Genomic DNA, 23,333 nt, shown 5'->3' with positions numbered 1-23,333 from the left:
GAGAGTCATTTCTAACATCTGACAGGTTTTATTAATAAGTGGGGAATTTCATCAATGCATCCACGATGCTAATAAGTGAAGCCTTGGGGTGGACTGAGATATGGAAGACTGTGTCCCCCCACCCCCACCCTGCACTGGGGATTGAACTCAGGGCACTTAACCACTGAGCAACACCTCCAGACCTTTTTTTTTTTTGGTATTTTATTTAGAGACAGGGTCTCACTAAATTGCTGAGGCTGGCTTTAAACTCATGATCCTCCTGCCTCAGCCTCCCGAGCTGCTGAGATTACAGGTATGCGCCACCAGCCCAGCTGCCCCTCTCTTCTTAACTCTCAGATTCATTGACTTCAAGTTGGTAACTTAAAGTTAGATGTGGTAGAAATCTTTACACTATGGAAATTAATAACTGCCCCCTCCCCGCCCCCAGTTAGCTCTTGAACATTTTCCAGTGTACCAGAGGAGAGCTAAGTGATCTCTGGATTGTGGCTTTCTAATAAAATGTTAGCTGACCTCCTCCCCCTCACAACTAACTACTGCTATAACCAGTCAATCTTGGCTGTAGGTTAGAAATTACCTGGGGAGCTCTAGATTAATACTGATTCCCAGGTCCCCATTGGTGAGGTTCCACCTTGACTGGAATGAAAGTTTTGAATATCAGGGTACATTTAAGTTCACCAGATGATTTTAATCTGCAGCCAGGGTGGCATTCATGCCTGTATGTCACACTATGCCACACATTCTGACAGTGCCACAAAAAGGTAATAGCCAAACCAGGATGAGATGGGCCTGCCGACCCCTCAACCCAGGGCTTCTGGGCAAAGAAGAGAGGAGTGGAAAAGAGTTCCCCATTTCTTCTGAGGGCTGTTTGCAAATGAGTCAGAGAAGAAGACATAGCATCTGGCATTGCAGGTTCGGAGTGGACAGGGACAACAAAGCAGCCCTGTGCCCGTTCAGAGCTCCAGGCTCCCTCTCCAGGGACATCTCACCCTCATTCCTCAGGGCATCTCATGGGGAGGGAGAGCTGAAAGGGTCTGATCAGAAGCTGTGTGTCACCAGGCAATATCTGAAAGACAACAGGAAGGAAAATTCAGAGCAGAGAGGAGCAGGGGTAGCTGGGGCTGCAGCTTCATCCCGGGCCTGGGGAAGGAGGTCAGGAGGCTGGCCTCTGGGAGGCAAGGTGCTAAGCTAGCCGTCTAGGGATGGAGAAGGCTGCAAACTTCTAGGGGCAGGGACAGAGACCAGTGCCTCAACAGTGGCTATCTCTGCAGGGCCGGGGAGGCTGTAGCCCCTGGAGAGAAACAGTCAGTCTTTCTGGCTCTTGGCTGTTCATTTTAAGGTAACTGGCATGGGCCCCTGGCTCCACTTCTCTGCCCCAGCAAACACCCTGCAGGGCCCCTTTCCTACCAGGAAGCTGGTTTCTTTTCACCCTTCCAGGAAGGACATTGCCTTCTTCACACCCCCACCCTGACTTTCTTCCTGCTACGACAGAGACTGAGCGCTAGGACCAGCCTGGCCTCTGTGTCTTCACTTCTGTTGGTGGGTGTGTGCAGAGGGTGTGGGAGAACCAGGACAGGGCCCTTGGAGAGGGTGCCATTCCTAGAACCACCACTAGGGACCCCACCCAGCACTGCTGGAGCTCATGACCTTTGGGCCAGCGTTTAATTACTGAATGCCACAACCACAGATGGCCTGGCTCCCAAGCCCTAGGCTGAGCTGGGCCTGGCAGTCAGGAAAACAGCAGTTGAGTAAAGCTGGGGCCATCTAGCGTGGAAGACAGACTCAATGGCACTTCTGATCCCTGGTGGAGAAAAGGCCTGGTGGGGGAGGCAGGGTCAGAACAGGCTGAGAGTGCAATGAGAGAGCTGCCTCCCCACCCACCCCGCAGCCTTGAGTGTGGGTCTGTATAGTGGAGGGTTTCCAGAAGGAAGAAGCCTTGGGGGCAGGGCTGGGACATCACCAGGCGCCCAAAAGGGGAATTTCCATGGTCAGTTGGGGAAAGGCCAGGAGCAGATCTGTTCCAGGAGACTGCAGCTCTACGGGGGTCCCTGAGCCCCATCCTGGACTGCTCCCCTTCTTTACTCCATTCACCTCTAGGACAAGCATTTGCACTCCCTCTCCCCCCATCCGTACTGGGATTGAATCCAGGGGTGCTGTACCACTGAGCTACACCCCCGCGCCCGTCCTTTTTATTTTGAGGCAGGGTCTCATGAAATTGCTCAGACTGGCCTTGAATTTGTGATCTTCCTGCCTCAGCCTCCCTAGTTGGTATTACAAGCGTGCGCCACTGCGCCTGGCCTATTTGCACGTTTAGCACCTTGAAAGTTAATTCCTGCCCTTTCAATTCACTTCTCCCCAACCCCATCCCCGTGCGTGTGTGTGTGTGTGTGTGTGTGGGGGGGGGACTAGAGATCAAACTCCCGGCCTTAGGCTGCAAAACAAAGCTAAGCACCCCGCCTCCGAATGCGTGTTTTCCAAGCCCGGGGTGAAGCAAGCTCGCGCTCTCTCTAGCGCGCTTCTAGTTTACTCTCTCCCACGCCCCACTCTACGCTTGGAAAATAGGCACTGCCAGAGCTGAATGCCCGCTCAATTGCAAACCCGGCCCCCTCCTCTAGCTCTGTCTACCCCAATCTCGAGCCGCAGCCCCGCCCCCGGCCCGTCACCTCCCAGAGGCTGGGCCGCCGCCTCTCTCCCATTGGCCGCCGGGGCCGCTGGCTCCCCGGCGGGGGCAGTGATTGCGGCGCGCCCCTGTCAGTCCGGAAGAGAGCGCTGGTAACTGGGCGGGCCGCCGGGTAGCCGCAGGTGGAGCCTGGAGCAGTGGCCAAGGAACGGAACCCGAACCCAGAGTCCCCGAAGCCCGGAATCCCCGAAGCCCTGCACGGGGACCCGCCAGGATGCCCCGCGGGGACTCGGAGCAGGTGCGCTACTGCGCGCGCTTCTCCTATCTCTGGCTCAAGTTCTCGCTCATCATCTACTCGACGGTGTTCTGGGTGAGTGATCCCAGTGGGGTCCGGGCCGAGGTGGGTGGAGGTCCGCACTTCCTCGACAGCTCCCACGCGGGGCCGGGAGTTGTTTCCAGATTTAGCTGCTCCGGGGAGAGCGCGGGGAGCGCCTTCTGGCTTCTCGCCAGACTCTCCCTGGGACCGGGAAATTCTGCCCGCTCCAGTTCAGCCCTAATTTCAGCTGCTTCATCTGGAATGTTAGAGCCAGTTTGCCGACCAAGAGCAACTGTTACCTGAATGGTGGTTGAGTCTGCCACCCGAGCCCTCTGCGCATCAGCTGGCAGGCTGGTAGGCGGTGGTTACGTTGTTGGCCGCGCCCACCACGCCTGTAGGGTGTTAGAGTTTGCCTCCGATCAGCGGGTGAAGAAGTGGTTAGTCTTTGTGATTGGAGTCACTTGGATTCCGGGTCTGGTCCCCGCAATTACTTGCCTGTACCCCAGGTCAAGGCACTTCCCCCTCTGCATCTTGGTGGCTTCTTGGGTGGAAGGGGGATGCACGTGCTTCCGCCCTGAGTGGAGGATTACAGTGGACAGAGGTCTCTTCAGCTCCCACATGCTCAGTTACTGTTTCCACTGTCACTGGGCTTTCCCTCCTCTGCTGCCTTGTTGAGGAGCAGAATGGCAGTAGTTGGACACTAACTAGGCTTTGAATCTTGTCGCTATCATTTTCTAGCTGAGTGATCTTGGGGAAGTTACTCTGGGCCACAGTTTCCTCATCTGCAGATGGAGGCAGTAATTATTTTCACCTTTTAGGATGCAGGCGGAGATTAAATGAAATGTAGTGCTTAGTATGGAGATCAGTGCAGAGTTCAAGAAGCAGGAGCCATTATTCTGGGCAGGGAATCTGGAGATAAAGTAGTGTAAGCTCCCTAAGAGCCTGGTTTTTATAAGGGCATTTTCAGACGACCTGGGCCTTAGCGAAGAAATCAGGATACTTTTCTACAGGCCGGCTCTACCCCTGCCCCTCTAGAATAGCTCCCCTGGCTGTGCTCTGCCATAAGGGCAGACACTCTGTGTCCCTCTGAAACTCACTCTCTCTCTCTCTCTCCTAGTTTCACCCCCAGCCCCTCACTGAACCTTTTCTGCTGACAGAAGCTGTTGAATTTGCTATCAGGACTTTTGATGGGACCCCTTTGTGGGTGGGAACCCACATCATGATTCTAGTCCTACTCTGTAACTGGCCCACTGGGATATCTTAGGCAAATCCCTCCTCTGTTTTGGGTCTCAAAACTGTTCATTAATTTTGCCATGTAGAAAACTCTAGCCTCAGGCCAGCTTCCAGTCCAATTTCCTGGCTCTAGGTACAGTGACAGAGAGATGCGTAGTACGTTTTGGGGCTAAAGGATAGGGCAAGGACCAGGGCAGAGGCTACAGAGAAGCAGTTGTGGGGTTGGGATGGGTGATTTGAGCTGTAATTCAGTGGTTCTCAGCCAATGTTGCATCAGAACCAACTAGGGCTTGTTTTTGCAGTGTGGGAGAGAACCCAGGGCTGTGCGCATGCTATAGGCAAGTGCTCTACCACTGAGCAACACCCCCAGCTCTCAATTAAAGAATTTTTAAAAACACTACAGATTCCTGTGCCCTGGCAAAGGTGTTTATTTAAATTTACTTAGGCTCCAGGTAATTTTAGTAGGCAGTCCAGATTAAAAACTGCTGCATTAGGGGCTGGGGCTGGGGCTCAGTGGTAGAGCACTTGCCTAGCATGTGTGAGGCACTGGGTTCGATTCCCAGCACCACATAAAAATGAATGAACAAATAAAATAAAGGTATTGTGGCCATCTACAACTAAAATGTAAAACACACACACAAAACTGCTGCATAAGATGGTCTTATGTGTCCTGTAAGTCCCCAGGGATTCTTTGCCCACCCTTGTCTAGCTTAGAACTCTTCTTTCTTTCTGCAGTTGAAAGCAAAGGCCAAGGCTGATCCTTCTCCTGGCCATCTCTTCACCTCCCCATGCCTCTGTTTTCTCATCTGTGGAATGGATAAGTGATCCCCTACCTTCCACCCCACAGGATTAATAATGTAGTGAGAGAAAAGTACTATACAAGGATAAATTATGCAATCGCAAATTTCAAGGACTTGTTCTGTCATTGTCCTTTGCAGCCACCAGAGAAGCCCACCCCTTGGCCCTTGCTTTGCTTTGCTTGAGGCCAGGCAGGACTCAGAACTTGGAAGCCTTCTTCTGGCCACCTGAGGTTGCTTTACTGCTGTCCCTGGAAGTATTTCTGCTTAATAATCTTACCACCGTTGCCAAGAACTCAGACACCTGCTGGCTCTGCCGGGCAGCTCCAGGTGCCAGAGTTTGACTGCAGGGCAGAGACTCAGGATCTGAGTTAAGTAATTTGTCCTGAACTGAGTCTGCTGTTAATTGGAAACCATTTGCAGGAAAGCCCATTATCTTTGTTCCATCCCTCTACGAGAGGAGGGTGGGGCAAGGGTTATTTGCTTTATAAGCCCAGAGTGCTAACGCTTTCTGTCTTTAGGCCTGGGGTTGGGACCCTAAAATTTACCATATAGCCATGCACTTTCTGTAAGACTCCCCTTAAAAATTATTTTTGACAGGAAGTGCATGCCCTCTGTGCAAAATTTGAAAGCAGAAAAGCATCAGTAACAACCTCCCTTCTTCTCTCCTAGCTTACCCCGTCCAGAGGGACCCTCGCCACAGGTTCTTGTGATATCATTGACTGAGGTGTCCTAGGCAAAGGATGTTGTAGGCACAAACATCCTTGCCTATAAAATAATATAAATAGTATATACAAAATAATATATAGTATGTGTATAATATATATATATATATATATATATATATATATATATATATATATATATATATATATTTTTCCACATAAGGCAACACCGTACCCAGAACCATGTATAGCCCCTTACTTTTTCACTTAAATCCTTGGAAAGTTTGGTGACCTGCCAGGGGCTGCCTCATTCTCGATGGTACATAGATGTCACTCCAGGCTATGCCAGAATTTATTTGAACAGGCCCCGCTAGGGAATTCTGAGGTTGTTCTAATCTTTTGTGGGAGCAGGCAGGTGATACTGTGGGGTTTTTTTTTTTGTGTGTGTGTGTGTGTGCCTGTCTGCAGGGTGGTTTCTAGAAGTGGAGTTGTTGGCTAATGAGGATGTGAGTGTCTACCGTAACGCAGAAGTTCAGCTAACACAGCCACATGCGGCTGGATGAGTTTTTGAAAAGTGAGAGCTGTGCACCATACGTCAACTCCAGCGCCAACCAATGGAACAGAGGAAAACGGAGGGGCCCTCCTACTCCCTTCAGTCTTTTCCCTCCCGTTCGCTGCAGGGCCAGTCACCACGGGAACCTCTGGCGTGATAGAATAGGGTTGCTTGGTTTTGCGTGGGTATTTACATTTTTCTTTTCTGTTTTGCAATGCTGGGGATGGAACCCAGGACCTTGAGCATTCTAGGCAAGTGCTCTACCACTGAGTTACACCCCAGCCCTTGATTTTTTTTTCTTTGTATTAAAGATTGAACCTAGGGATGCTTAACCACAGAGCCACATCCCCAGCCTTTTTAATATTTTATTTAGAAACAGAGTCTTGCTGAGTTGCTTAGGGCCTCTCTAAGTTGCTGAGGCTGGCTTTGAACTCGCAATCCTCCTGCCTCAGCGTCCCAAGCCACTGGGATTACAGAAGTGTGCCACTGCGCCCAGCCCAGCCCTTGATTTTGATGTTGTTAAATTTCCCTAAAGAGAGGTGATACCAATTGTAATATTTACTTCATATATTTCTTTAAACTGACTTCAAATTTAAAAGGGGGTGCTGTATCTTTTCTACTAACGGAAAACCTGTCCCCTCAACATAGATAGCAGATAATGGTTAAAATAAAATACAGGGATAATGAGACAACTTTATGAAATACTAGCTACATGTTGTGGGTGCTGGGGTCACCCTCTCTTTTCAACAGGCAGGTTGGCAGGTACTTTAGCAGCTTGAACTTTAGACTGAGACTCATGTGATTGGAGGGGTCAGAAGGGAATTGACTCCAAAGAGAAGTTCAGGCCTTTGAGTCAATATGAATGAGACCCAGAGCCACCTACAGTGATCTCTGGTTTTGCACCGGGGGCCCTTTTGTTTGCAGAGGGGGCTGAGAGACCCAATGTGTTTAGGGTCTCTAGGGGAGCTGGCCTGAGCCCCCCAGATCTCTTTTCCTCTGCAGGCCAGTTCTCCCAGCTCTTTCCAGAATGTTGCTGAAATGGTTCCATCAGAAATGGGCTCTGCCAGAGACACTCGGAGCAGGCTCTTCCCGCAGTCCAGGGTGAATCATTCTGACACATGCACCCTCAGACCACTGGGGACACGCCTCTAATTTTAGCACTGCCCGGGGTATTCGAGAGATCTGCTTACATGGCTGCTTTTCCTTGCTGGACTGTGGGCTCCTGGAGGCCAGGGGTGTGGCTCATTTGAGTCTTCCTCTGAATGCTGGGCTTGGGGCTGGGCACATAGTAGGTGCTCAGGGAACGCTTGTTGCACGAGGGCCGTTGAGTCCTAGCTGTGCTACAGGCAGGCATTGGGCCTGGGGCAGAGGCTGGCTTGCCGGGCAGCCCTGGTAGTCGGGTAAGCAGAGTGGGCTGGGCAGACCGTGCAGCCACTGGCTCTCTAGGATGCGCCAGGCCCCGCTGCCGTGGCAGTGGGGCAGGGTTTCCAGCTGGGTAAGGGTGTCAGGGCTGGGGTGTCGCCTGATAAGGGAGAAAAGAGCCCAGGGGGGCCGGAGAATGGGGAGGAAGCGCGCGTGGACAGGTGGCAGCGGAAATGAGTGCCAGAGGCAACCTGAGCTCTCTCTGGCCTCCTTCCGGGATGGACGGGTTCAGCGGAGCTTGGCCCATGAGTTTTGTACTTCCCTGTGGTGCCGTGGTTAGAGGGTGGCCTCTGTCCCAGGCTGCGCGGGTCCCACATCCTAACTGGCACGCACAGGTTGAATGGATGAGGCCCTCACTCCCCGGGCCTCCTTTACCTATGGATGTTAGAACCTGCCAGAAGGCTAAATGGATTCAGATGTAAAAGTGACCTTCCCAGGCCCCCAGCTCATCTTCCAGGGAGCAGGAGAGGGTCGGAGGTGGCCTTTGGAGAGGAACCAGGTCCCTGGCCTCCCCCTGTGTGGGACCAGGTGATGACAGACAGAAAAGAATGTGGATTCCGTTTCCAGCTCTTGGAAAAAGAGCTTTGTTGTTTTGGTGAAAAATAATACGGGCACCTGGTTATAAACCGAGTTCCAGCCACTTGGCAAAGCACCTGGGGACGATAGAAGTCCCCTCCAGTTCTACCCCCGAGGGAGCTGCGGTTATTTGTTAGTGGACACCCACCCGGGTCTCTTTGTGTGTCTAGGTAGAGGTTTTATCTCCTTACGTTGTTTTTCTTCTTGCGCTTGGTTCTTGGGCAAGGCGTCCTCTGTGCCAAGCAGGTACTTCAAAGGGGAAATTAGGAAGCTGCTGTTGGAAGTGGGGCAGCTTTCACTTTGGAGAAGTGGTCAGCATGCCCAGTGGGCTGTGGGATGGGGATGGCCTCACAGCCTGGGGCTGACCTTGGACTTGAGCACAGAGCAGTCCTGTCTTCCTACAGGGCATGTTGGAAAGCCCCCAGTGCCTTCCTCGTACAGAAGGGCAAAGCAAGACCCCAAGAGAATTCCCCCACTCAGTCTAGGTTCTGTGGGTGGCTCCTCCTGGGGGGAGACTGCTTCATCCTGCAGGACTGGACCCTGGACCTTTGGCTTTTGGTTCCTGGAGAAGCAGGTATAACCAGCTGCCTGCCTACCCCGACTTTTCTCTCTATGTGACTCACAGTGCCACCCTGGGTGGGGCTCCGAGGCAAGCAGATAAGGGCCTGATAGTGAAATGTCGGTACCAGTCGGCTCCACTGGCAGGGAACGATGTTGTCTGGGTGAACCGGGACAGAGGGCCATTCCCAGACATGTGAACGGGTGTGAGTGGGTTAGAGATGATATCTTGCTAGGAGACAGGAGGGGCTAGTCTAAGGCAGCCATTCTTGCTGGGTGGGTGGGGACAGTTCAGTTGCTTATTCATTCAGTCGATAAATAGTTACATGACACCTGTTGTATGCACTGTGGTAGGTGCAGGAAAATACTGTGAACCAGAGAGGCTGCCACAAAGCAGAAAACAAACACTCTTGCTGAGGAGGGAATCAGGGAGTCATTGGGGAGGGCCGGGGGTTCCTACTGTAGATAATATGGTCAAGGAAGGCCTTAATGAGGAGCTGACATCTCAGCTGAGGCTTAAAGAATGAGAAGGAGCCAGCCATGGTAAAAGGCTTGTAGACATCCCACACAGAGGGGACAGTAAGTGCAAAGGCCCCGAGGCATATAGGCGAGTAAACCTGAAACAGAAGGGGAGCTCTAAGAGGGACCAAGATGTGGGTGGAGAGCGTGGCTGAGACCCAATATACGTATGAGAAGTTTGGAGTCTAAACAACTGAAAGTAGAGGTTTAGTTATCATGACTGGTGGCAGGGCCATCTGGAGACCTAGACCAAGTGTCAGCTCTTCCATGTGACCCTGGGTAAAGGATCACCTCTCTGTGCTTGATAGCCCCTCATCTGTGGACATCCCAGCAGGTTATGGGGAGACCCCTATGAGAGCGAAGGTACCAGGCCCCGTGCCCCGGGAGGATGGAGACTTTCCTGGGGTGCCTTGCATTGCTTAGGGGGAGCTGGGGACAGAAGATGGGATGAAGACTCTGAAGTCAGTTCTGCCAGAGGAGGCTGCCTCCTCCTGGGGATGCTTGTCTGCCTAGAGCAGATGGTTGTGGTGGTGTCTGTAAGCTGAGCTCTGACCCCTCTGCGCACATGGCTTTCCCAGGGGTTGGTCTGTTCCTGCCCTTTCCGCCCTGGACTGGTTGTGGGCCAGGCAGCCGGGTCCAGGCAAGGCCGTGAGACCACCCAGCACCCAGAGCAGTGGGGCTGCAAGAAGCCCCTGTGGGAGCCTGGGGCCAGGGTCTGTGCTGTGTAAGGGGTGCCATCAGGTGGCCGTGGATGTGGTGCGTCTGTTTGGCTCCAGGCGAGGCCTCTGGGGCCAGAAGAGGTGAGAGGGAGCAGTCTAAGGTGTGGTCTCCCCACATAGAGGAGGGGAAGTGGGTGTCAGCAGCAAAGGCTACCTTTCGGACAACCTATTATGTGCTCTAAAGGAAACATTTATCTGCAGTTTGTAACTTGGAGACGGTTCTATAGAATCAGATTCCAGTCACAAATTCTGGGGGTGATCTGTGATCATTTTTCCCCTTAAATTAGGTCTCCCATTTGACAGCTACCGATTCAAGGGTGTCACACAGGGAAGCCCACCTGATTTCACAAGTATCCACCACCTGTCATTCTGACCACCCAGGAGAGATGCGGCAGGGCCTCGCCTCCTTTTCCAGATGTGGAGATGCCCGGCGAGTGTGAGGACCTTCTTTGAGTTTTAGCAAGGATGAGGACTGGCTTTCTGACTCCTGAGCTCTGTAGTCGTTTGAATGGTGACCTGCCAATGTCACTGAATCTGTGAATGTGACCTCGTTTGGAAAAAGGGTCTTTGCAGGGCTGGAGTTGTGGCTCAGTGGCAGAGCACTTGCCTAGTATGTGTGAGGCACTGGGTTCGATCCTCAGCACTACATAAAAAATACATAAATAAAATAAATGTCAATTATAAACGACTAAATATATTTTTTAAAAGGGTCTTTGCACACACAATGAAGTTCAGGGCACTGAGATTCTATCATGGCTTTCCTGGGCATGCCCCAATCCAGTGACAAGTGCCTTTATGAGAGAAGGGCAGGGGGCTATTTGAGAGGGACAGCAAAGACACAGACACACGCTGGGGATGGCCACCCGTGGGCAAGGGCACACAAACTGGGATTGCCAGGAGCCCCCAGGAGTTCAAAGAGGCTGCTGCTCCTCAGACCCCCGAGTTGAGGGAGGAAAAAATCTGTTGTTCCAAGTCCCCCAGGTGGGCCTGGGAGCCTGTCACAAACTCTTTCTGCTTCAGCAGGTGGCCTCACTAGAGAGGGGCCCAACTGAGCAGGGCCTGGACCCTCGTCTCCTCCTGGACTGCCCTGACACCGAGGGAAGGAGAGGGCGGAGGGGGGAGGTGTCGGGGACAGCGGGGGTGGCAGGGGAGGGGCTGCAGTGCCCTGCACAGGCCCTCACCCAGGTCAGGGAGTTTCCTGGTGTCCCCGCTGAAGGAACACGGTAGACAGAGCGTCAGAACCGGGGAAGGGAATGTGGGCTGAGTCTCCTCAGGAAGGACTTCCTGGTTCTGGAAGCAGTTCCGCTGCTTGCTATCAGGGCTGTTCAGTATTTGGGATTCGCATATAACCTTCTGGGGGGGAAGCGGAGGTGGGGTGGGGGTCAGCATATGCGCTGGACTTCCAGTTGGGCTGAATGTCCAGGGGCCGTACCGGGCATCTGGTCTACCCCTTTCTCACAGAAAGGAGGATACTGAGCCTAGGCCACATGGCAGTGCCCCAGTTTCTAGAATGCTGGCCGAGGACAACCTCCAACCTCCTGAGGCCCCGTGGGTACTCCGCAGTGCCCCGTACCCCTGGTTTTGTCCTCTCCAGCCAGGATGTGGGTGTCCACTCTGCAAAGGGGACTGCTGCCATGCCTGGGGACAGATCCCTGACGTGGGACTCTCAGAGGGAGGGAGAGTGCTCACTGCAGGACCGGAGCCCAGGCAGCAGGACCCAGCTCATCCTCTGCTGGGTTCTGCTCAGCCTCTGACCCCCGGGGGTTGCTGTTTGCCGGGCCCTGTGATGGTGGCTGTGGGGACAGACGAGCCGGATTTGTCACTGTCCCTTGAGAAGCTGGCTGAGTCTGAGGGGTGAATCTGCAGACTTAGGTGATCTGGGCATGTTGGGTGGGTCGGGTCAGCAGCTCCCAGGTGGCCCTGGCGGGGACACTTGGTCAGAGCTGGGTTCAGGGCTCCCCCAGGGTCAGCCATGGCCACTTAACTCTTTACATCCCTAAGGGGCAGGGGACGGGTTTGTGGTCAGAGCAGAAATGAGACGAGGGCTGGAGTCGTCAAGGTGGGCCGGGGCCTGCTTCTGGTCTGTGTCTCCCTGTCTTCCTTCTCCCCTGAGCTCTCCTCTGCTGCTGGCCTCACGTGGACTTGAACTTGACTTTTCCGCCAGGAAATCCCCCTATGCTGCCCTCTCTCTGCCTGAGTCCTGCCCCCCACATCCTCTTCCTTTGTCTTTATGAGCTAACGTGCGCCCTTCCTGTGCGTGGCTCGGGCTGGGTTCCTCTGTGGACATCCTTGCTAGGGATGCTCTGGCCTGGGAAGCAGCTTGTCCCTGTCCTGCTACTGAGCAAGGAGGCTCGGAGAGTTTGTGACTCGCCAGTGCGTGCTTTTCTCTTTTAAGTACCCGGGATTGAAACCAGGGGTGCTTGACCACGGAGACACCCCCAGCCCCTTTTAGAAAAATTTATTTAGAGGCAGGGTCTCGCTGAGCTGCTTAGAGCCTCGCCAAGATGCTGAGGCTGGCTTTGAACTCACGATCCTCCCTCCTCAGCCTCCTGAACCTCTGGGATGACAGGTGTGTGCCACCACCTGTGCTTGGTGGGAACTTTTCTCTCTTAAAGGCAGGATTGGGGTTTTGCTCATTGTTCAGTTGTGTAGTCGCTGGTCACACATTTCCTTGACATCTGGGTGCCTCCAGTTCTCCCAGAGGCTCTGCTGGAGGAGCAAGGGCGCTGGAGTGGAAGCCTGGTCCTTGGGGTCCCCCAGGAAGAGGGCTGATGGGTGCCCTGTGGGGGGGCAGGGGGAGGGAGCACGCAGACCTCGAGGGTCGAAGGCTCTGGGCCCTGGTCTCCTCAGGCCCTCCAGAGCTTCAGGGAGGCAGAAACGGAGCTGGCTTCTCTGTCCTTCAGAAAAAATTTTTCTTTTTCTTTTTTTGGAGAGGATGTGCCAGGGCGTGAGAACTTTTGCTCCTGATTGGGGGGCGGGGGAAGGGGGTTGGAAGCTTGCTGTGGAACGAGCACTGGCCTGGGAGCCGGAAGAACTGGGTCACAGCTGCTGACCGATGGCTAATTCGCTGTGTGACCTTGTGGGAGTGACAGTCTCTCTCTGGGCTTCAGATTCCCATCTGAACAATTGGGGGTTGGGCCAGGTCAGGATCCATCTGCGTACTCCTGGGGGGTCCACAGACATTCGGTGGTCCATGGGAGATCGTTAGAAATGTCCAGCGTGTCTGTATTCAGTGTAATGTATCTGAAGACAGCAGTTAGTACCTCAGATCTGTGACAGCGCAGGTGTTGATTAGGTTAGGTCAGGACCCAATTTATTTTCAGAGGAAAAGTCAGTTGGTTTAAAGAAAAATATCAAGTCGATGGCATTGAACTTGACTTCTCAGCCAGGAAATCCCCCTGTGCTGACCAGAGGCTAAACAACATGGGAAGAGAAGGGCCAGAGCTTTAGAGGCATGCAAATCCCAGGTGGCTGCTCCTGGCTCTTTCCCGGGGACTTCAATACTGTGATGTGTTCAGTCCCAACACAGCCTGTACTTTGCTGACTTTGAAAGAATGGTGATGCTCATTGTGTGTCACAGTACTTTACAGTTTACCAAGGAGCTTGGCTCTCTCTGGGGATCTTCTCAGTGACCATTCTATTCCTGTTTTATAATAGAGAGAAACCATGCTCAGAGAGGGATACAGGATATCCAGCATCACACAGCTCCTGAGGGGCGAGTGCCTTAGCTAGTGGGTACTTATTATTGGGTCACTTCCTCAGGGAAGGCTCACTGTGGCCTCTCCTCCTCTCTCAGCACTGGGGTTTTGTGTCAGGTGGCTTTGTTGTATTTATCTTCTCTGGTCCTGATTTTTTTAAATAGGGGAAGAAAGATTTAAGGCGCCAAGCCTTCCTCTTCCCCTCCAGGTCTCTTGCACAAAGAGCGTGTTCAGAAGCTTTCTAGTAGGTTCACTTATGTATAATAGTTCGGTTCTGGTTCTAGCCTGTGTTTAGCGGCAGTTAGCAGTTAGTAAATACCTGGGTAGGCATCAACTCTGGCTGGAAGACCCTCAGTTCCCGGCTGTGGCCCTCGAGGTTTCCTGCTGGCCTCCTGCGGGGTCTGGAGCAGCAGCCAGAGCTCAGGCCTGGCAGAGGCCTCCTCTTGGGCAGCGCGGGCCTTGGATCCCGCTTGTGTCCTTATCTTTTTATTGAAAAGCAAATTCAAACTTATGGAAAAGGGAAAGGAAAGAAAGTTGTGGTTTTTGCTTGGATTGTGCCTTGGTGTGTCCTCAAAGTGGTTCCAAGAAGTTCTGGGGTCCCTTTCAGGGGCCCATGAGGTCAAAACCACCTTCCTAGGAATACTAAGAAGCCCCGTTCTCCTTCCCCTGGGGCACCTGGTGGGGTATTTCAGGGCACTCGGCTGATGTGACAATAAACAGAACAAGGAGCAGATATGAGAATCTCTTGTCGCCTTAGCCACATGTTAATATTTGCAAAAATGCAAAGTCCGTGCGACTCTTCTCATTCATTTTTTTTTTTCTGGAAAAAATATTTCTAAAAAATATGCTGTGTATGTTAACACATCAATCTATTGTCATTTTTAAATAAGTTAATAAATATTTATAACACGTCTCAGTTTTAACTGACTTATGGTAAATCATTGGTGAATATTATCCACGGAGGAGGAAAGCTCTAGAGGCCTCAAGATTTTTGAGGTGCGGAAAGGAATTCTGAGACTACAAACTTTGAGAACCCCTGGCTTCCAAGAAGGCTGGTGCCTAATAAGTGCTCCGTGAGTAGATGTTGAAAGAATGAACTAACTTCTTGGCTTAACCCATGAACCAGGCTCCGGTGGCTTCTGAGAGCCTCCCCGGCCCCCTCCTCTCTCTCCTCCTCTGTCTGTCCTTGGCCCCAGTCCTGCTGATCTGCTGTCCCCGTGGCACCTTCATGTGCACGTGGGACTCCTTACCCCTTGTGCACTCGAGCAATTCCTGCTTGTCCATTAAATATTTCAGTTCAAATACCTCCTCCTCCAGGAAGCCTTCCCAGATCCTGCCTGTCTGACTTAGCATCTCCTCCTCTGTCCCTTCTACACCCTTTTTGGCATGCGCCCCAGAGTTTCTGCCACATTTCTTGGTGTGCTGGTGACTCTTGCCAGGCTGGGCTCCTTGAGGACGGGAACTAGGTCTCACCAGTTCATTTCCAGTGCCTGGTCTATCGTAGATGCTTAATGTAAGTTGAGTCAGTGAGTGTGGCTTGGAATTCAGAACAGGTCCACCTTGAATTAGGTGTGGACCAAAATGGCTCTAAAGGGGAACGGTTTCTGGTGTTTGGTTGGGTCTTGAAATGTTTGAATTACAAAAGTACCACGAGATCACTGGGGGGAGAAAAATAAGGAGCTCCCGTTGGGTCCTGGGAGCTCTGGTGTGACATCTTGCTTCAGGGGCATCTTGGTTCATTGAGCCATCGTGACCTGGCTTAGCTAATCCGTTTCCCTGTGGCAGCAGTGTGGTCTGGGTGGTAAGTTACCAAACTTCCTGTGAGCTTCCGGGAGAGCCTCCTGTATTAGCTGTCGAGGTCAAATTTGCATGTGTGTTCTGGGTCCTGCCTCCAGGCCCCGCCTGCAGTAGGTAATAAATATCTGAATGAGCTGTTCCACAGGCGTGGTTAAATATCACCCCACTGAGTGCTTCTCCTTGTTGGTTTCTTAAATAAAGAAGTGGAGGGAGGTCCTTATCACAGGGGTGACCCAGGAAGTCTTCCTGGGGGAGGAGGACTTTGAGTTGAGCTTTGGAGGATGGTTGAGCGCCCTTTGGCTGTATGACAATGGTCTTTCTTCTGGGGCTGTTGTGGGACAAAGTGCTGGCAGTGTGTGCCTGATGATCGAGGATCGGGGAGCGGGGGCGTCTCTGCCCCCTTTGGGGGTTCTTTGTTCATGCAGAACTGCGACACATCCCTGGGCCAGATGGGAAATCAGGACTGCACCGCCTCAGCCAGCTGATGTGCGGCGACTCCCCGACCCAGAGCGGGGAAGGGGCTTGTCCAGGATGGCGGGGAACGAGTGGCAGAGTCGAGCACCCTCACGGTCCAGCCCAGTGCTCCGTCCAGTCCGACGCTGCCTGCTTTTCCCCTGTGGCCTTAGGAATCAGCCCTTGGAGTGCACACTCTGTTAAGTCCTCACAGGTGATCCGATTGTCCCTTCCAGCTCCAATAGCAAAGGGGCAGAGGCGTGGCATTCTGAGCAAAGAGGGAAAGAACACCCAACGCACCCCCCCCCATACATGTAAAGCCATTGATTTGTTCTTTTCTTACATATAAAACTGCATCTTGGGCTGGGGCTGGGGCTCAGTGGTATAGTGCTTGCTTAGCATGTGCAAGGCCCTGGGTTTGATCCTCAGCACCACATAAAAATAAATAAGTAAAATAAAGATATTTAAAAAAAAAAAAAAACCCTGCATCTTGTATTCAAAACAGGAGCCGTGATTTCGGCAATGATAGGGCATCTCTGCAAGCCCTGCCATCGTGCTAAAATTGTGTAGAGACGGCCCCTAATTTATGTGTGGCCAGCTCAGCCAGGTCTCTCCCTACAGGACACGCAGCCCTGCTCTGGGGCCTCAGCCCCCTGCACCTGCGGCTGGAGTCTCCTGTCTCTCCTTCCCTTCCTGCCTGTCCCTGCCCCCCCCGCCCCCCCCCCCCGTTCCTTTCAAGAGCTCCCAGGGGCCCCTCCCCCGTTCCTGAAATTCCTCTGGTCCCCACTTTGGGTTCCACAGAGGCTCCATCTCTGGTAAAGACCCAGGCCAGTGGGAGGAGAAGGGGTGCCTGGGCCAGTCCCTGGTGGCCAAGTGTGGGCTCTGAAAGGCTGCTGGGACCTGAACTGGAGGGCATTGTACAGGACAGATGTCATTCTGTGACCTCAGTGTGCCTGTATCTCCTATTAAAGGGTCTGTGGGGACGGTCTTGTCCACTTCTGCTGGAAGCTGCAGCAGTGAGCACCGGGCCTGGGCGGTGGACGCCGGGGTCTGCAGGGGAAGGCAGGCCTGGGCCCCAGGAAGACAGGGGAGGGCTTGCCCGCAGTGGGGTGGCAGAGGGGTGTACCCCTGAGTGCTGACCCCAGCCGGGAGCAGCCCCCTCCCCACAGAGCTCTGCATCCCGGGGTCCCCAAGCCCATACAACAGACTCCATTCCCCGTCCCTCCCCTCAGAGCTCCACCTCTATGCCTGGGGTGCTGCTGGAGGTGGCCTGAGCTGGGGACTTCCTGTCCCATGGTCAGACATCTAGGGTGCACCTAGAACACTGTCTTCTGCGCTGGTTGGCCTCTGGCCAGTGAGTCCACTGGCCTGGGCCCTGCAGGCCTGAGCCAGGACAGATCCTCTGCTGACCCCATTAGCTGCGGACGGAGGGGACACAGCCCCCCGAGGCAGGCTCTGGGTCTCACGGTTCAGACTCATGGGTGGCAAGACAGACAGGTCTGGGGAGGAAAGGAACCCGGGGGGGGTGTGGGTGGAGGGGCCTTGTTCTTGACTCCCCTCTTTCCCGCGGCTGTCTCCATGGTTTTCAGACTCAACATGAGTCACCCTCAGCCCTCAGCTCCCAGGGCCGTGATCCAGGAGAGTCACCACGAGCTCCTTCTTTGGGCTTAGAGGCGGCTGAAGCAATATCATTTCTCACATTTATTCGTCCTGCAGAAACCCAGGCCAGTTCCTGAGCCCACAGCAGGCCGAGGAGCGTGAAGGAGACTCCGTGCGCCCCCCACTCTCACCCCAGGGCCTCCTCTGATATCCCCAGAGGACGTAATTTCCTTGCATCTGGCCTCAGAGTGTCCTGGTCAGCTACTTCTTAGACCCCGCCCACTCACCTGCCCCCGGCTCTGCTGCCCAAGAAGGGGCCGGGCTGGGCCAGCTCAGGGCCTGTGCTTCGTGGTTGTGGCTGTCCTTGGTCGGAAAGCCCACTCTGCCCTGGCTGGATGCATAACCAGGGCTGGCAGAGCTTCCAGTTAGCTCCGTCCCAGCCTGGAATGTGCTGCGTGCGGAGGAGTCTCTTAAATCAAGTTTCTGCTGAGGGGAGGTTAGCACAGCGGCTGCACGGCCCACTCTGCTTCTGGATGGGCCTGTGTTCCGAGGACAGGGTCTCCCAGGGGCTGGCTCCACAGGCGGGCCAGGCGGACCCTGCAAGGCCTTGTCGCGCTCTGCCAGCCAGCGGGGGTGAGCGGGGAGGTAGGTGGGCCTTATTACTGAAGACGACACAAAGAGGACATGCATAAGGAGCGATAGGCCTTGCTCGTGGGCCAGAGGCCTGAGAGGATCCAAAATGTCGCTTCTCCCTAAGGGGATCTATAGATTCAGTGTAATCCCAATCAGTGCCCTCTCCTACATTTTTTTTTTTTTTTTTTTGGTGCTGGGGATTGAACTCAGGGGCACTCGACCACTGAGCCACATCCTTAGCCCTATTTTGTATTTTATTTAGAGCCAGGGTCTCACTGAGTTGCTTAGCGCCTTGCCGTTGCTGAGGCTGGCTTTGAACTTGTGATCCTCCTGCCTCAGCCTCCCGAGCCTGTGGGATTGCAGGCGTGTACCACAGTCCAGCGCCTCTTCTTTTATTCACAGAGATTGATATGATGATTTTAAATTACACATGAAAGAGTCCAGATCCAAGAATATCCAGGACACTTGTGAAAAAGGCAGGAAGTGGGGACTCTGCCTCCGAGATGCCGAGATTATAAAGCTACAGTCACAGTAGGGAGTTTTGTTTAAGAACAGACAGAATGACCAGTGAAAGAGGCAGAGAGTAGACCAGGCAGGTGTGGTCACTTAGGGAATGGCAGTGGGGTCACAGCAGATCAGTGGGGACAGGAAGGCTGGCTAATAAATGGTACCAGACATGACAAAAGTAACACAGAAGCTACCTGTGCCAGAGGATGTGTCCGGGAACAATCAAGTTCTCTGTGCCCCAAGTCCAGCTTTTATTTATTTTTTGGTACTGGGGGTTGAACCCAGGGGTGCTTTATTGCTGAGACACATCCCCAGCCATTTTTACTTTTTATTTTGAGACAGGGTCTCTCTAAGTTGCTTAGGGCCTTGCTAAGTTGCTGAGGCTGGCCTTGAACTGATATCCTCCTGACTCAGCCTCCTGAGTCACTGAGATTACAGACATCATTATAGGCACCAAGTTTGATGTCCCGTTTTTATAAAGGGGGGAAGTTCTTCCTGTCCAGGCTCAAGACAGTTGGCAGCAAAGTACTAGTGACAAAGTCTAGGGACCCAGCAGGGGGAGGTAGCCTCTGCTGCTTTCTCAAGGACTGGCTGTGGGTTGGCGCTGGAGAGGAGCCAGGTCCTTAAGCACAGGCTGCTTGGAGTAGAGCTGGAACCTGCTCAGGAGGTCCAAGGTCCAGGTCTGTAGAACTTAGGATACTCTGTGGTGGTCCTGAAGGTGGGCAGGTACCTTCTTGGGGCAACAGAGTGGCCCTGTATAAGTTTGGGTTGGGGCACTGCTATGATTCCCTGGATCTGGTTGTCTTGCTTTCCCTGGGGACAGAGCTCTGCTGGGAAAGGGGAGAAGAGATGGTTTCCTCCTGAAGGAAGTGGGTACATGCTGTCCAGTGTCCTCTAGGTAGCTGAAGGCTGACTGGGCACGTAATTCTTCTCTGCTTTCCCAGAGGAGCCATGTGGGAGTGGTGAGGCTCAACCTCCAGGGCAGGTGCTCTAGGTAAGCCACCCGGTAGTGGCCACCAGCTACATGTGACCAAACTGAAATGGGATGCAAATGAAAGAAAATGACAAATCCAGGCTGGAGTGCAGTGGCGGGTGCCATACTCCTAGCTACTTGGGAGGCTGAGGCAGGAGGATCTCTTGAGCCCAGAAGTTTGGGGGGGCCTGGGCAACAAGGCATGGCCTCATCTCTTAAAGAAAAAAAAAAAAATGACTGACTCAGTTCCTCAGGCACCTGAGCCACATTCCAGGAGCTCACTAGGCACCAGTGGCTGGTGGCTACCATGTTAGGCATTGCCATGGTCACAGACATTTCTATTGGCATCTTTGCATTTTGAAAGCTGTTTCACTCCAAGTCTCTCCATCTGGGGACTTTAGTGACAGGCCAGAAGACTGGTCGGAATCCTGGATCTGGCTCTCACGGGCTCCGGGTTGCACAGTCTCTGCTCTGGGAAGTGAAATCCGGTTCCCTGAGTGTGAGGAGGAGGTGCGGCCTCTGCAGCGTGATGCACGATGATGTCATTGCCCGGTGACGGCAGCAGGCCTTCCGGCTTCACAGGTGGAAGAGAGGCCAAGAGAGCATGCCCAGGCCGTGGGGACTGAGTCAGTAAACCCAGGTCCAGGGCTGCTCCGGCCTCTCACTTTGAGCTGTCCCTTCCTGCACCCTGACCTCCTGCAGGGAGAGAGGCTGGGACATAAGGGGCGGAGCCCGTGGGTGGCTGTCTGTAGAGTGGGCTTGGCCCAGGGCCAGGCAGAGCTGGCCTCGCGGCAGAAGGGCTGATGGAGGGGCAGCCCTGGTTTCTCTGGGCCAGAGGCAGGGCACCTGCTGGCCCCAGGTTATTCACACTCTCTGGCTGCGGAGTCAGCTCTGTATTCCCCACCCCTTGCAAGCTGGGAACTCTGAAAAGTGTTTTGCTTGGGCTCAACATGGCTTTGGGGCCTCAAGTGCTTCCTGAGAAGGTTCTAGAGTGAGATCTCGGGGCTTCCTAGGAGAAAAGCTGGGGGTTCTGTCGTCTCCCTCCTCCCACTCTCCATGTCAGTCCCACTCTCCATGTCAGTCCCGCCTCCACGTGGGACTTGTTGGGCTTCCCACAGACCAGGGGACTTCACTTTTGGAACTGGGGAAGCCTATGGACCCCTTCCCCAGAACAGCATATTTATATGCATATAATGAAATGCACAGTATTACAAAGTAACCAATTACATTGTGATAAAATTATTAAAACTTTATAAAACCAAATTTGTGATATAGTGGCAATATGCTCCTTTACTAATACATTAAATCATGAGATTTAGCAGTGAGTCTAATACTACTGTAATTTTGAATTAATATACGTGATATAAATACATATATACACGATATACATATATAGTACTGGGGATTGAACCCAGGGCGTTTAACCGCTGAGCCACACCCCAGCCCTTTTTTAATATTTTATTTAGAAACAGGGTCTCACTGAGTTGCTTAGTGCCTTGCTAAATTGCTGAGGCTGGCTTTGAACTCATGATCCTCCTGCCTCAGCCTCCCGAGCCACTGGGATTACATGCCTGACAATATTTTAAGGTACTTATAAGGACAACAGTATGATTGCTACTGGTGACTGTTGCAGGTCTGTTAACTACCTCCATTTGTGGCCTACATTCACATAGAAAGGAACATTGCCATCAGAGGTTACATTAGTCATTTTTCTGTTACTGTAACAGTTAAGGTCACCAACTTATAAAGAGGAAAGGTTTATTCCAACTCACATTTTTGGAGGTTCTCATCCGTGACCTATTATGCCAGTTGCTTTTGGGCCTGTGGTGAGGTGGCACATCGTGGAGGCACCGTGTGACAGAGCAGAACCTCTCACCCTGTGGTTAGGGAAGCAAAAAAAGATGGAGAAGAAGGGATAGTGCCCATCACTCCCCTCAAGGGATGTCCCCAGTGACCTTAAGACCTCTCCCTCGGCCCTACCTTCTAAAGCCCCACCGCTTCCTGTAGGGCCATGTGGGGAGAAGCCTGTGCCGTGGGCCTTTGTGGGGACACTTAAGATCCAGGCTGTGGCAGAGGTTAGTGATGTTTTTCTTTAGCTCCTTTATTTACTGACTTTGTTTTTCGGTGCAGGGAATTGAGCCCAGGGGCACTGCCCGCTGAGCCACACCCCAGCGCTATTTTGAATTTTATTTGGAGACAGGGCCTCACTGAGTTCCTTAGCACCTCACCAACTTGCTGAGGTTGGCCTTGAACTCCCAGTCCTCCTGCCTCAGCCTCCCGGGCTGCTGGGATGACAGTGTGCAGCCCCGCTCCTGGCTTTTCAGACCCCTCTCCAGGCCTCCTTGCATCCACCCCAGCATGTCTCCAGCTGCCGCTCTCCTGGCCTCAGTCTGGCCTCTGTCTGACTCGGTGTAACCCCATGGAGCCTAATACACAGCCTGATTTATCCCTTTAGGAGTAAAAATGGACCTAGTGAAGCCAGATTTAAAGTTAGGTAGTCAGTGTAGTTAGGTAAACCGGGTCTAATATCGAGTGAGATCTAAATGGAGGCCATGCTGAGAATGAATTCCGGGAAACACAGGACAACTCATGGAATGTTAATAAAGTCCCAGAAAAGCCCTAGGCCCAAAGCCCATCCCAAAGAAGTGATAATGAAGTCCCTCCTGCCCAGATTACTCCTCTGGCCCACCTGTGTCCCACCCCTCGGGCCTTCCCACCTACATTCCATCACCAAAAACTATAAAAAGGGGAGACAACCGCACTTCCACGGATTCCACCTCTTGGGTCCCCTTCTTCCTCCGGGAGAAGTCTTTTCTGCTGTCCTTTAATAAACTTCTACTTTCCACTCTGACCTTGCCTCTGCGTGCTTCTCTTATTCTTCAACATTGGGGAAGCAAGGACTCGTCACCGGCCAACAGCGGTAACACTACCAGGTCTCTTCTGAGTGTCCACTTGCTCCAGCTGGGGCTGAGCCAGCCGGATGGTGACCAGATGTTTCCTGAAGGACACCAGGTGCCGCGATGCATCCTGGGGCCTCCTGCTTCCCAGAGGCTGCCTGGGGTTCGGCCTCTCCCCGCAGAGGAGGCGGCTGAGCTCCTGGACTCGGGGGAACTCTGGGTCTGGGTGGCTGGATGGCGGGCTCCCCTACCGCCTGCTGGAGACGCTGCGAGGTTGCCAGCCTCAGCTCTGGGCCGGGCCCCTGGCCTGCCCACAGCGTACCCTTCTGTCGCGGCCCCACCGCAGCCGAAACCATCCTGATTGACAGCTGGGCCCTCTGCTTCCTGGCTGGGCTGGGGCTGGCCCCTGGGGAAGGGCTATAATTAGCAGGCTGGGATCTTGCTGCCTGGGGCCAGTCATTCTGTACTCTGATGGATAAGCTGATGTCACTAGAGATGTAAATATCATTTGGAAACTTTGAAGTTCCTGGGAAGGTTCTGCGGGCCCCTCTCCATCCCTCTGTCCCTGAAGCACTGTGTGGACAAGGATCCCGGGTGGACCCTGCTGTGTGGGAGGCCACGCGGGGTTTGCCTGCAGGACCAGGAGGAGCTGGCTGGTGACAGCTCCGTGCGGGGGGGGGGGGGGGTCCTGGAGCCTTTCCGGTGGCTTCCGTGGTCTGGAAGTGTCACTAGGCGAACTAGCAAGGAAATGTGGTGCTCCCTGACAGGGGTGAGATCAGACCAGGGGGGTTCGTTTCCTGC

The 23,333-nt window shown here is 53.3% G+C and overlaps 1 protein-coding gene across 1 annotated transcript in view; it reads left to right on the top strand.

Moving 5' to 3' along the window:
- The first annotated feature begins 2,752 nt into the window (after positions 1 to 2,752).
- Tspan15 (tetraspanin 15) overlaps positions 2,753 to 23,333 on the top strand; it is a 39,933-nt gene continuing 19,352 nt past the window's right edge. Inside the window, exon 1 of the mRNA XM_046419785.2 lies at positions 2,753 to 2,987. Within this exon, the coding sequence (XP_046275741.1) occupies positions 2,892 to 2,987 (96 nt within the window). The 5' untranslated portion in view covers positions 2,753 to 2,891. The remainder of the gene's footprint in view (positions 2,988 to 23,333) is intronic.

This window comes from Marmota monax, unplaced genomic scaffold (genome assembly GCF_021218885.2).
Source record: "Marmota monax isolate L192 unplaced genomic scaffold, Marmota_monax_Labrador192_F-V1.1 WCK01_AAM20220418_F8-fsc00019, whole genome shotgun sequence".
In the NCBI taxonomy this organism is placed as follows: Eukaryota; Metazoa; Chordata; class Mammalia; order Rodentia; family Sciuridae; genus Marmota; species Marmota monax.
The sequence above is the reverse complement of the archived record's forward strand: the minus strand, read 5'-3'. Positions and strand labels throughout refer to the sequence as shown.